Source organism: Ammospiza caudacuta, chromosome 3 (assembly GCF_027887145.1).
Source record: "Ammospiza caudacuta isolate bAmmCau1 chromosome 3, bAmmCau1.pri, whole genome shotgun sequence".
NCBI lineage: Eukaryota > Metazoa > Chordata > Aves > Passeriformes > Passerellidae > Ammospiza > Ammospiza caudacuta.
Window position 1 is genome coordinate 79,396,155 of NC_080595.1, and position 13,729 is coordinate 79,409,883.

Genomic DNA, 13,729 nt, shown 5'->3' on the forward strand with positions numbered 1-13,729 from the left:
AACTCAGTTTATATTTATTTTAACTTTTTAAATGAGAGAAAGGAAAACTTCAGAACAAAAGGAAAGTCTAGTCAGTATTATGTGCCCAGTCTCTTGGAACTCATGGTACCATAGGAGTATGGGAAGGGTTTTAAGTATGAGTTGCTTTGAAGCAACAGACATGTAAATCTAGTTTACATTTGTGTCGTGTTTGTGCGAGGTCCATAGGTAACTTCATACATTTAAACAAATTATCCTGAAACACCATGGAGAGAATGCCTGTTTTACATATACTCCAGTGTGAACCAGTTCATTTGTTTCTAATGGGGACTGGATAAATTAATCCCATACTGATACATGGGTAGAAAATTCTGTCAGTTTTCTTAAGGAGAGTGAGACAACCTAAATAGAATAGGTGTTTTTAATATTCCTTGTCTATTAATGTAGACATTAATACAGTAGCTCATCCTAGTTGGTGAGTTTTGAACTGAACTTACCTCACTGCTTTTAATTCAAACAAATAGTCTTTAAGTTCTAAGATTCAACTTCAAGGTGATTTTTTTCTTTCATAAAAATTAACATTCTACCTTTAGAGGCTAAGAAGAATCTAAGGGAAGAAATAGTTGTGTCTCCGTAGAGCTCTCATTGTCCCTTCACATATAGACTGCAATCCCATATGTAGGTCATCCAGTCTTTGGTCAGTGCCTGTCATCTTTATGTTTTAAAGCAAAAGAAGACAGAAAATCTCTACCTTGTCTAATGTGTCAGTGTTCCGGGGATAACATAACTCCCTGGTGTCATACTGCTGTGTAAATCCCATAGGAAGAGATTTGAATAGGATAATTGATCTAATTTCAAATGTCATTTCTCTCAACAGTAAAGGTCTACAGGTCACTCACACCCTGAAAACTGATAACTGGCAGAGCTGGATTTATTTTAGTGGCAGGAATGATCCCTGACATACATAAGAAAAAATTATTTTTAATAGTACTGTATCTGTTCTACAAAAGGAGAAATAAATTACCCTGGTTGAGGAAGCCTGGAGGGAAGTCAAAGTGGAGCAATATCCTACTGCTCTATCTATTGAAAGGCCTGATTTTATCCCCAAGCTGCAAGAAAAGTGAGCAATTCTTTGTAATTGAGCCATGGAGCTCATGAAAGAGAGGGACTGGTGCATTATCCTATTTTCCAATAACATTGCTTTATGATACTGCTGCTCTTTAAAATGCTGCATTATGAGAAGAGGCATTATGAGCCAGAGCATACAAAAACTGTACTGTTCTTCCTTCCTTGCTATAAAAAGCAGAAGCTTGGATGTTAGCAGAATGGCTGTATAATTGTATATTTGGAAAAAAGCTACATCAGAATGGAGTTACACATACTCAAGCTGCATATGGTATTGTTAAGTAGAACTGTGTAATCTTGCCATTTGTACTGCAGCTTCCTTTTGACTTGGTGTGTTTTGCTTTTCTCTTTCTTAGATGCGCAGCCCACGGATGGAGAAAGGGAGGTCTGGAACCAGATCAGTGCAGTTTTACAGGACTCAGAAAGCATGCTTGCAGACCTTCAGGCTTACAAAGGAGCTGGACAAGAAATTAGAGATGTATGTTTGTTAATGACAATTCTTGAGAAGCAAAATCAGGCAAAACTTGATGTGTTCCTTGCTTCTGTTCTCTATCCAAGCACATTCTATGAACTGAAGTGAAAATATCCTTAAAATGTATTTATAAAATACATACCAGATTATGCATAACATTCAGTATGAAGCTCTAGCTTGAAATCATTAAATGGTGGCGGTTGGAACTTCTTTCTGGTTTTCTGTTAGTAATTAGTTAACTATTTTTCGCTTCAAGAAACACCATTTCATATACCTTGTTTCATGTATCTCATGGCAGAAGTCAAATTTGAGGACATGGAAGCAGTAATACTCAGCTGTGAGAAATACATGATACAGATAGTTCTGTTCTGTACGTGGAATAATGAACCTCAGAAATTATAACTTCCCATCGACTTTAGAGGCATCTTATTCTCTGAAGCTGGTCCTGAAGTACACTTCTGAACTGTAACTTAGAATTTTACTCAGGTGACCAAAACTTTTCCTGCATCAGATTTGTGGGTACTCTTAGTGTGACATGTTGCTTACTTAAAAACCTCAACATGTTGAAGTGTTCAAACGCATTAAAACCTGAAAAAAAAGACAACTTTTGCAACCACTAGTTACACAAAAGGTTTTACCTGATGTTTTTACAGTAGTTTCGCTCCCAAAAGAATATGTTAGAACATATTTCTATGTGTCAGTGGTTCGCTGTAATGAATGATTTTGAAACAGTACGTTACAGGGGGAGAGGGAAGGTGAAAAACATGGTATTTTTTTTAATCCTTTGCAATGTAATTTCTCAGAATCCTTCTATGTTTTACAATACTTTTTAAAATAATGTAAGAAAATTCCAAACCACCTCTTGCTTGTTATTTATTTATCACAGGTCTTTACAGTAATATTTTCATTTCAGGCAATACAAAATCCCAATGATATCCAGCTGCAAGAAAAAGCATGGAATTCAGTCTGCCCCCTGGTTGTAAGGCTAAAGCGCTTTTATGAGTTTTCACTCAGATTAGGTGAGCCCTGTTTTATTATCTCCATTTTATATGTTCTCTATATATAATGAAAGAGGAAATTTTGTCTTTCCACAAACTTTTTAAAGGACTTACAGAGTTATTATCATTTCTGTTTGATATCAATGGACATTTAACAGTAATTGCATTTATCAAGGCATCTCTTTAATCTTAATTTCATATTTTGTTAGTTTGTCTATATTACCTAAATAGCATACAAGCAAAAAAACATGATAAAACTATGCTGTTTGTCTCTTATTTCCTGTCACTTTTCTGCACTTCTCCGGTCCATGTTGGATTAATGCAATTTATTTTTTGTAATTTGGATCCCCTGGAGCTTTAAAGGAGTGTAAGCTAGTCATATTTTGAGACTTTTTAAGAGCAGGGATAATGGGGAAAGTGTATCAATAAACTCTCTCAGAGGGTGAAAATCCAAAGTTGGATGTGTTGTACACTGGCTTTGTCATCCCAACAAACACAGAAGGTGATGTAATTACTCTTTGAATTAGGACACTGGAATGAAAATACATGTATGAAGAGAGAGGGCTCCTAGTGCAGGGGGTTTCTTCTACAACATCTTCTAACTATGTCTTTCACTTTTTGAGTTATGCTTGTAATTACAGGCACAGAAGCTGATTTATATTGCTATCACTGCCCAAGAGTACACTTTTAGTAACAGAGATGCCAGAATAATCTTTATACTGAGCTGATGGCTAATTGAGGAGGATGAAAGTGTTGAATATCTGAATGCAAGAAAAATGCCTCCTCTAGAATTTTTGATAAGGATCCCAGATAAAGGGTGACAAAAATGGAAAATAATTCAGTCATACAAAATGGAGAGAAATGGCAGAGCCTGAAGAGGCAGGTGTCTTTAATTAATGCTTCTCACTTCAGAATAGTAAAAAAAAATCTTTAGGGCTTGGCATGTTTGGAGGGTTTCTTTCCTTCAAATGCAGTATTTTTAGATATGTTGTTAAAACTTGGTGTGGACTGACTACAATTTGTGCTTCTGATTTTTATTCAGAGAAAGCCCTGCAGAGTTTACTGGAATCCTTGACATGCCCTCCCTACACTCCAACTCAGCACCTGGAACGGGAACAGGCTCTAGCAAAAGAGTTTGCAGAAATCTTACATTTTACTCTTCGTTTTGATGAACTTAAGGTTAATAAAGTCTTTCTGTATATGTTGATTGTTGCTGTGTATTTTGAACCAAAACTGATTATTTTCTGTTTCTCTTCCTGGAAGATGAGAAACCCTGCAATTCAGAATGACTTCAGTTATTACAGGCGGACAATAAGTCGCAACAGAATAAATAACATGCATGTAAGTAAATAAACTCTGGTGTGCTGCATGCAGTGAGGTATTTATCTATCAGGATGCATTTATGCCATTTTTGGTAATGTTTTTGCTTTTGATTCAGTAGCTGTCATGTTCTTTCCTTCACACTGAGTGTTAATCAGCAGTCCGGATGAAGTGATTAAAGAGGACTATTCAAGTAAAAATCTGCTTTATGACATGATCATGTAGTGCATCTTTTTCTTGCTGCTGGCAAGATTTTAAAGAGCTTTACTGACTATTTTTTCTCCTGTTTTTATCAGCTAGACATTGAGAATGAAGTGAACAATGAAATGGCCAATAGGATGTCCCTGTTCTATGCAGAGGCCACACCAATGCTGAAAACCCTCAGTAATGCAACGACACATTTTGTATCAGAAGTATGTAAAGGGGAAGAAAGGTCTAACACAGACATTCTTGATTTTAATTTTACAAGATAGTTTACTGAACACTGCCTTTTTCTTACCCTTCCAGAACAAAACATTACCAATTGAAAATACAACGGACTGTCTAAGTACTATGGCCAGTGTTTGTAAAGTCATGTTGGAAACGCCGTAAGTTTTATCTTAAATCTTGGGGGGTTTGTATGATAGAACTTATATTTTAATTAGCCACCTGGGATAATACATTCTTTTCCAAGTGAATTCCTGTATCTTTGCCTTAAGTTGTTACTTCTTTTGTATAAAAAGTATGGCCTGGTGTTAGAAAGCCATGCCTCCTGTTCTTACCACCTTATGACATCTTTCATTAGTCAGTGTTGAGTTCTATTGGGGAGAGCTTACATGGTCAGCCTGCATTTCACAAAAGGTTAAAATACAGTGTAATAATCTTATGTACTCTCAGGCTTCAGTGTCTGTGTCTTGTCTAACCAGGGCAAAAGGCCTCCTGCTTGCCCATGCTGCTCAGTTATTAGCACACAGAGGGCAAGATTTTGCCTCTTCCAGGCAGTACTTTAGCAGATACACAGGGGCTATTTCAAGGATCATTTAAGTAGATTTTTTTTTGATGCAGCCATCTTATTCTAGATAGGAAAAAAGTCAGCTGTATGAATTTTCATTCATATAAATGTATTCAGCTGTACAATTGTGTTCATATCTGCTAGTGTAGGCAATAATAGCCAGTAGGGTTCTTTATTTTGCTCTGCATTTAGTGGAGTATATTTTAGGTTAGATGTCTCTTCAACTGGAAAACACATATAAGATAGAGTCAAGGTAGTCTTTCTGCCTATGAGTCATTTGTTCATGGAGCCATGTAAAGGGTAGAACTCCTGAGGTTTGTGCTTTTTCATGAAGATTCTGGAGGAGTGTCTGTAGGGGTAGGACTCATCTCACAGTCTTGAGACATCATAGAAGTGGTAATTGAAAAGTAGCCTTACGAGTCAGCTCTTTTTTTGGCAAAAGGAGAGAAAAAAGTTGTGAGTCATCTAGAAGATTATCTGATATTTAATTCTAATTGTGGGATAATGAGGCATTTTCACATCAAAACTTCTATCACCTTTAAGTCTGTTCATGTTACAATGCTGTGGAAGAATAAAAGTTGAAGTTATTGTAGACTGAGAGGTACTCCAATACATACACAGAGAAAGAGAGAGAGAGAGAGAGAGAGAGAGCATGACTGGTAAAATCCATCTTGGTGAAACCCTGAACTTTCCAGCTGCTGAACTTGGGTCCCACTGGACTATTCCAAAGTAGTAATTTAAGCAAAAGCAGTGGCTTTCCTTTGAAGTCCTGGCATGTGGTGTTTCTGTGATTAAACTGGAGTATTTCAGATCAGTCTGCATTATATTTCATTAAGTTTTCTATGTAGATTTTGAGGATCTCAGCTGTGCATGGGTATGACAAGAGATTTACATCTATCTACTCTCTAACCATTCCTGTAAATTGGCACAGGCTTACAGAATTCACTGATATTCAGTGTCCTACTAATGTGCATCTACAACCTTAAAATATACTTTTGGTTCAGATTTCACGCACTCCCAGTATAGTTTTTTATATTGTCTAGTAAAAGGTCTGGAATGTTTATTTCTTTTGTTCTGTCTTGCAGAGAGTACAGGAGTAGATTCACCAGTGAAGAGACCCTTATGTTCTGCATGCGAGTGATGGTGGGAGTTATTATCCTGTACGATCACGTTCATCCTGTGGGAGCTTTCTCAAAGACATCAAAGATTGATGTAAGAGAAGTCTTTCTTTAATACTCTGTAGGTTTGAGTACTAGTCTGCAGCTCTTTTTCAGCACAAGCTTATGCTTGGTAGAAATAATTTTAATTACTTTTGAATGGCAGTTTAGAATTTGTCTTCACTTGTGCTCTTCAATACATCAGTTTTGACCAGCTTTTTAGCTTTTTATTTTTTTACAGACACAGATAATAATTTTTCTCAGTTACCTCTGCTTTTTTGCCAACTGTATAGTTAGGCTAAAATAATTTTATATTACACTTAGTGTGGAATATGTTCTGTGGTCATAATTTCTTTTTTAATCATGTAGTATATCGATGCTGAAATGCTCATCTTTGGCAGTAGTTCTCTTGTAAAAAGTAGATATTCAATGTTGTCTCTGCTTTGTCTGACATCTGAAGTAACAGAACTGAAATGTTACTGTTGTAATGTTGATAATGACCCTTCAGTTTTATCTTTGGCATGGCCAGTCACAGAGACATCAGTCTTATTTTTCCATTTTAGAAATTGCAGGCACACATGAAAAGAATACTCTTGTCTTTTCTACATGTTTTTACAAACCTAAATCTCACACACCACTTCTTTCAGCAGAAATAAGCTTTTAATAATGAAAAAGATGCCAAGTCTTTCGATTTACATGAGAGACTTTTTCAAAAGAGAAGGAAAAAACCAAATATTATTGCTCTCCATGACACTGGGTCTTCCTTAGCATTTTGCATCTGTGGATACCAGAATTTTGCCACATCTCCTCTTTGGCTCTCTACAGAGGGAAAGATTTTTCACAGAGGTGAATAGAGTTGCTCAAGGTCATGAAACAGATAGAGCCTGGGACTTGAATGCAGATTTCTTGAATGCTGGTTCAGTCTCTTGCCTACAGAGGCAACACAAATGAAATTCTGATAGGATCAAATGTACATTGGGTGTACTTTGTTTCTCACGTTTATCCTAAAGCCCTGTCATCGTGCAGGAAAGTTAGGTAGGTGTAAATGGGAGGCAGGAGACATACGACTCAGTTTTAAAAAATGAGTACATGGTCCCAAATCTTGATTTGCGTAATTAGCTCCATGATTTTTTTTTAATTCAAAAAATCTCCTAACATTTCAGATTATGAGTTTGTTTTACTGTGGTAAACAATTCTTTTCTCCAAACTATTCACTTCAGCCATTCAAGCCGTTTCAAGATAATTTCAGGGACAGTGGAGTATATTACCCTTTCCTTACTCTTTCAAGATTGGAGGCTGTATTTTAAGCTCTTAATGACAGTCTCCTAGCTTAGACGTCTGTCTTGGTTTGAAAGACAGGTGTCTGCCAAGGAAGGCAGGAACCTCCCTTGGAATGGAAAATATGACCCCTTCTCTCTGAATTATTATAACTTTGAAATTAAGTGCAAGGCAAAGATACGGGGAAAGCAATAACAGTTCTTTACTAGTATGTATGTGTATAACAAGGCAAGCAAACAACAACAATGGCAGCAAAAACAAACAAAAGAAAAATCCCAGAAAACCCAACAAACAGTTCCTGCTCTCCAAGCCCTATTCCCTTGGGTGCAGTTCCGGGCACGGCCGGCAGGGGCGCTGCTGGCTCCCGGCGGGCAGGGCGGGCGCGGTGATTCCCCCGCGGCTGCAGGGGGCGCTGTGGGGCGGGCGCGGTGATTCCCCCGCGGCTGCAGGGGGCGCTGTGGGGCGGGCTCGGGAGCACACGGCAATAGCGGGAGGGTAAAAAGCGATCTGTACAAAGCCCCAGGGACAGCGATCCCACTGCCCCAGCAGCTCCTCGGGAGCGGCAAGCTGGAATGGCAGGAAGGAGCACAAGTCCTGGCATGGTCGAGGGAGGAGTTGTATGAGAAACTCTGCAGCTGTAGCTGGAACCGCAGCATGTCCTGAAGGGCAGGGAGTGCAGGGCTACAGTGCAGCCGAAAGAACGGAGGGGCCGGGCAGCCACAGCAGATGGGGAAGAGTACTTTTTTTGCTTAGGTGGGGTGTTAATAAGGTGAGGTGTTCGTAAGGTCCCAGCGCAACAGCCACTCTTCAGAGCAGAGCTCCACTCGCAGTAGAATAAAGGCAGCAGGAGATGGAGCCCTGCAATGGTGATGAATTCTCCCCACAGCGACTGCAGCCTCTCTCCCCTCTGAATGCCCAGAGTACAAGAGAGCTGGGGGCTGCACCCAGCCCCTTTTTCCCAATCCAGTTTTCGTTGTGTCTCTGCTCTTCCCAGAGAAACACCCGGGTAAAAAGAGAGAGTAGCCAGCTGCACTCCTCCCCTGAGCTGTGGCAACTTTTGTCTCTCTTGAGTATGCAGTCGTTATTGTCTCCTAGCAACACATAGGGGAGAAAAATTCCTTGAGAGAAAGAAACAAAAGGAAGAATCCTAAACCCCAACATTATCCTACTTGGTTTCGGTATTCTGATTGTAACAGAAATGAAGAATAATTGTTTGAATTTTTATCCCCTTTGACTTGGTCTGGTCTGATCAGACCTGCTGGGGCATGTAAACCAGTACTGAGTGATGTGCACATAGACTTGAGCTTCTCTAATTTAGGAAAAATAACTGTGTCACTTCAGAACACATGGTGCTAGCCTGACAATCTCATCTGATCTGGTATTTGCAAAGCTAGTTACATTTTCCAGGTAGAAATGAACCAGCTGAGCAGTGAGCAGTGTTTGTTGGGCTGCTCCCTGTCAGGGATGCTGAGCTACATTTTCTAACTGTTTTTTGCTGGGACCCTGACTTAAATTATGTGTTTCATCATCTGCTTCCTTAATAAGGCAGAGGTGCTCTTCAGCTGCAAAGAAATGTCTACATGTAGATTTAGCACTCCAATGTGACTCGGAAAATTAAAGGATTTAAATCTTGACTCAGCTGTCTTTGTCTGTCATTTTGAATAAGATGGAATTAATCTAGGTTAATTTCTGAATAGCTAGATTTGGTGTCTTCATAGCAGTGGGAAGAAAAAAGTACTACTAGGGAAGATATATTCTGAAAAGGTTAGAAGAATTCCTTGTTTCTCTATTGACCAGCTAGGGAGTCTGTACAATGGGTCAAATGAGTTCTGCTCCTGCTTTTTCTGCTTCATTTCCCCTTTTGTAAATTTGAACAGAGTTTCAGCCTGTTTTTTACAGTCTCCACAAAGATGTTCATTTAGTGTGGTGTTAAAATCAACACCATGGACTTCTTAGATTAAATTTTTAACCACTAGTTATGAAACAATAAGTTGTCGCTGGTTAGGTTCACAACTAAAAACTGAATACTGAAAATTACTTCCTTGTATGCAAATATAAAAATAAGTCAGAGTTGAAACATCTCTTCTTAGAGTTAACAGCAATGATGCAGAACTCACAAAATCTCTTTTTTTTCAGCTTGTATCAGATAGTTTTGATTTTTGTGTTTTTTACTTGGCTTGAAGAAGCAGTGTGCAAGTTAAAATGTAGACCCTTGATACATAATTTACACTCTACAAACACTTATTAAAGTAGATATTTTCTCCAAAGTTAAGTTTTTAACTTTGAGATAATTTTTAATAAGTTGTAATGCTTTTATTGTGTCATGTAAAGCAGCATTAACACTCAGTAAGAAAAGAAACCTGCCTGTATATGGTGAATTTTTTCCTTGTTTTCTGCTAGTGCAATTCATATATTATTGTTCAATAGTGGCATGCTTCTGTTCCCAGATGAAGGGATGCATAAAAGTTTTAAAGGAACAACCACCTGACTCTGTGGAAGGACTTCTGAATGCTCTCAGGTATGTGTGATTCAGCCATATAAAATTCCTCTTTGTTTTTCTCCCAATCTCTTTATATTTAAGATTCTTCACTTTAGAGCATTGCATTAATAAGATTATCCTCTCAGGTTTCCTCTTCATCACCTGGGTTTTTAAATATTAATTTCTTCCCATTTCATTTCATTTGAATAAACAACAAATGTTAATATTTTAAACAGTATATCCTAGCTAAGATTTACTATATAAAATACCCCAGAATCTATAGAACATTTTAGAAATGAAGTGTCATTTCTATTTCTCAAACTCTAAGTACTTCCCTTCTCCCTCTCCCTTTCCATCTCAGTAAGACTGGTTTTTTTTTTTTTAATCTTGCTAAATTACTCAGCTTCAAAAAAACAGCATCCTAAATCCCAGTCCTGTTCATGGTGCTGTCCTGGGAAGGAAGACACTGAGGGGTCTGATACTTCTCTGAAGCTGAGAATGTTGTCAAACCCAAGTTTTTCAGAGCTGTTTTGAGTTCTCTAGCTGTTGAATGCTTGGATAGAGGGAGAGCTGCACTTCCTTATCATATCTACACTTGCTTATCATATCTTTTGAATTAAAGTTGATGTGGAGTTAAATGTACAGGTATCAAGTGTGTTTCAAGCTTATGTTATAATCAGTCTCCCTATTAGCATAAACAGTGGAGAATGCCTGGATTTAAATGGAAAAAAACAATACTAAGGCTCTTCAGTCCTCTCAGAATATTTAAGAAAACTGCTTAAAGTCATAGATTATGCCAAAATTCAGTCTAGATTCCTAAGTGATTTTAGTATTTACCATATTTCTTATGTCTTTTCATTATTTTGCTTATTTTGAAGCTTTTAACTAGAAAAAATAAGAGATAATTTTGACCCAAGATTATGACAATGTCATAGACAGATACCAGACAAGATTTAGCCACAGTTCTCCACCTTTTAGCAGGGAATAATTTATTGCATAGGGTATTTAGAAGATAAAGAGCACCAGATTCTTGCCAGTTAAATTCCAGTGATCAGTAGAGGAACATGTAAATTTCTCCTTTGTGTAACTGAACTGTGCTGATTTCAAAAACAGGCTCAAGTGTTCAGACTTTTCCTGTCTCTGTTCATTTTGTAAATTATTGTTTTAACTTGTAATTTCTAGGTTCACTACAAAACACCTGAATGATGAATCTACTTCAAAACAAATTCGAGCTATGCTGCAGTAGTACCCACAGACAAGTAGATGTTTGTATTGATCACAGAAGATGTGTATGTTTACATAATTTAATACAGTTTGATGTTAATACTTGTGTGTATTTACATAACCATTTTCTTCACATTGCTAAAATATATAAATCTGTTCATAACCTGACTGACTTTATATAGTACAACCTAAGTTCTTATTCCAGCCTTTATCTTTTGACTTTTAAAATACTTTTTTACTTAGATACTTCAGTTAAGACAATTTACCTGTGCATTTTAATCTTTAAACACCTTCTCTATCAGAGAAGTTGTAGTGAAGACAAAATGGAAATCAAACTGAAATGTCAAAGGTACCACAGAAAAGGAACTTTAAAGAAGAAGAAAGTTAATATAAGAGAAAGCAAAATTCATTTCGTGTGTTTTGAAGAACATGTGCACAGTTTTTCGGTCAGTTTTAGGATCTTGTCAAACTAGTATGAATAGGAGAATACCTGAATGTTCATTACTCACAAAATGCATTGTCTTTCCTGTAATAAGTGGATTTTATGGATTATGTGCTGTCTGGCATCCAAAAATGTATTTCAAACAGGTAATTTTACCTTTTTAATTAAGTATAACTTGTACCTTTCAACAGCCTAGGAAATTAATATCCTTTTTCAGATGCAGTATAAATGAAGAGAAAATATGCTTAAAGATCATTGATAGATTTTGAAAATTCTGTATAATTTTATTAGATTTAGAAAGGAAAGGGAAAATACTAATGCCTTGACTTAACTGGAAAAGGTTTGTCAGTGTAAATATATCACAGTGAACATTAACTACCAGACAGCTTTAGCCAGTAATTTTTTGGCTGATCTAAACTAGTACACTCTTCTGTAGCAAACTTCCTGGTGTCATATCAGCTGCATCAGACTAGGGATGGTTTAGAATTAAGAGCTGATCTTTTCTTAGGAACTCCATTAAGTTCCTGGTAGTGTTATTCATTAGATGACTCAGAATCAACACAGAAATATTTATCAGCTTACTGCTCTTCACTGGCTTTTGAGATGTGATTGATACTTCAAAAAGTTAACTTCCTTGCTGAGTTGTTTGTTCTTACTTTCTGGTAAATGTTCCAGTTAATGGAATAGAATACTTTGCCAAAAGCAGCAAAGTGCTCATGCTCTGTTATGTGTGTCTACTGGGTGGTCTGCAGTTGCTGTACATATTCTTGCAGAGGTCACGTTCAGAAAATGTGTTTGATTTTGTGTACTTTGCTTGCATGTATGTGTGGAAACTCCAGTGCTTGTGCACAGATTCAGATTTGCATTTGCTTATCCCCATATAGATAAATCAGGGTTTGTGTGCTTTCACTGGAATTTTCATGCACATCTCTTCTAAAAACATTACCTTAAGACTTTGAAGATGCATTTGGTCTGCTGGAACTCGGCTGCACTGTGACAAACTGTGTCTTTGAACTCAGTCCTTAAACAGTATTAATGTCACAAGTTCTCTGGAGTAGGGATTGAGAGCTTATTTCTGGGCGGAGCAACCCCTGTGAGGTTTCTCAGACCCAATCAGAACCCACAGGTGCCAATGTCATGCGTGTCCTGATGCTGGACAGCACCACAACTCCAGCATTCATGTCACACCCCTGCAGGTGCAGCAGCCGGTTGCTATGATGTTGTTGGGGAGAGAGGTAGAACTCACTCACATTAGATCTTTTTCTTTTTCTGAAAGCAATGACCACACTTTTTTTCACAGTAGCAAATCCACTGTTTACAGGCTCCATTTTTAATGGGGGGACATTTTAAAATGTATGTTAGGGAAAATCCTGCTTTGTTCATAGTCACTTCCAGTTAGGTAAATTAGGTGGATGACAGGCCATTCTGTTGAGCTTTGGTAACTGAAGTTAATATATGCTTACCTGCAATTTTTTGTCAAACAATGAAGTCTTATCTTTAAGTAGCCCAGAGAAAAACTATTTGTCACTTGTATAATAAAAATGTAAACCTTAAAGCATTCTGTGAGTTGTCATGTGCTGTTTGTGAAGTCACAGGATTTCTTGGCCTGCTTTGATGTTTTTGTACAGAAGTTTGTTTGAAATAATAAAAAATTTGGTACAGTAAGCTTTGGGACTCCCTATATTTAGTGACAACATAAACAGGTTGAGAAATACCTCATTTAAAGTTTTGGATCATAGGTTCACCTTTATGTGTCCTAAAAGCACTTTTTTCACTTGTGTGCTACAACAGTATAACCTCACATCACCTAAAAAATCCTGTTTTTCTGACATATATTAGCACTTGTTTGTCATCATGGCCAAGGGGAATTGTTGATACTGCTGAGGGCATGAATCCCTTCTCTGACTTTTATATCTTCACATTAGTCATCCTGACCTGTGGGGGCCAGCTCAGGTTATGTTTATAATCAATAAGTTTACCAGAGGATTATTCATTTAATTGTAAGATAAATTCAAATGAATAGCTTTTGGAAGAAGATCCATATAGACTAATGGAGATCAAAGTTATTGATCTCCATTTTGTCAATGCTTCTTCTTATTTTGTCTCATTGTTATGTAAGAATAAATGTTTGTGGTATGATAAACATTTAAGCTTCATAATATTCAAACTTCAGAATGCTCATAAATAGGTGTGAATAGTTTGATTCAGAAGAAATTTTACTAGTCTTGTGGTGGAAGAAAATACTATTTTAAGGTTGTATGAAT

The 13,729-nt window shown here is 37.3% G+C and overlaps 1 protein-coding gene across 4 annotated transcripts in view; it reads left to right on the forward strand.

Annotated features, from left to right (window-relative positions):
- Positions 1 to 13,130, forward strand: part of CYRIA (CYFIP related Rac1 interactor A) — a 56,170-nt gene extending 43,040 nt beyond the window's left edge. For all 4 annotated transcript variants that reach the window (XM_058800836.1, XM_058800834.1, XM_058800837.1 and 1 more), the window contains 9 exons: positions 1,461 to 1,582; positions 2,490 to 2,595; positions 3,617 to 3,753; positions 3,838 to 3,915; positions 4,191 to 4,307; positions 4,402 to 4,481; positions 5,971 to 6,097; positions 9,768 to 9,838; positions 10,982 to 13,130. In XM_058800836.1, the coding sequence (XP_058656819.1) occupies positions 1,461 to 1,582; positions 2,490 to 2,595; positions 3,617 to 3,753; positions 3,838 to 3,915; positions 4,191 to 4,307; positions 4,402 to 4,481; positions 5,971 to 6,097; positions 9,768 to 9,838; positions 10,982 to 11,045 (902 nt within the window). In that variant the 3' untranslated portion in view covers positions 11,046 to 13,130. The remainder of the gene's footprint in view (positions 1 to 1,460; positions 1,583 to 2,489; positions 2,596 to 3,616; positions 3,754 to 3,837; positions 3,916 to 4,190; positions 4,308 to 4,401; positions 4,482 to 5,970; positions 6,098 to 9,767; positions 9,839 to 10,981) is intronic.
- The last annotated feature ends 599 nt before the right edge of the window (positions 13,131 to 13,729 follow it).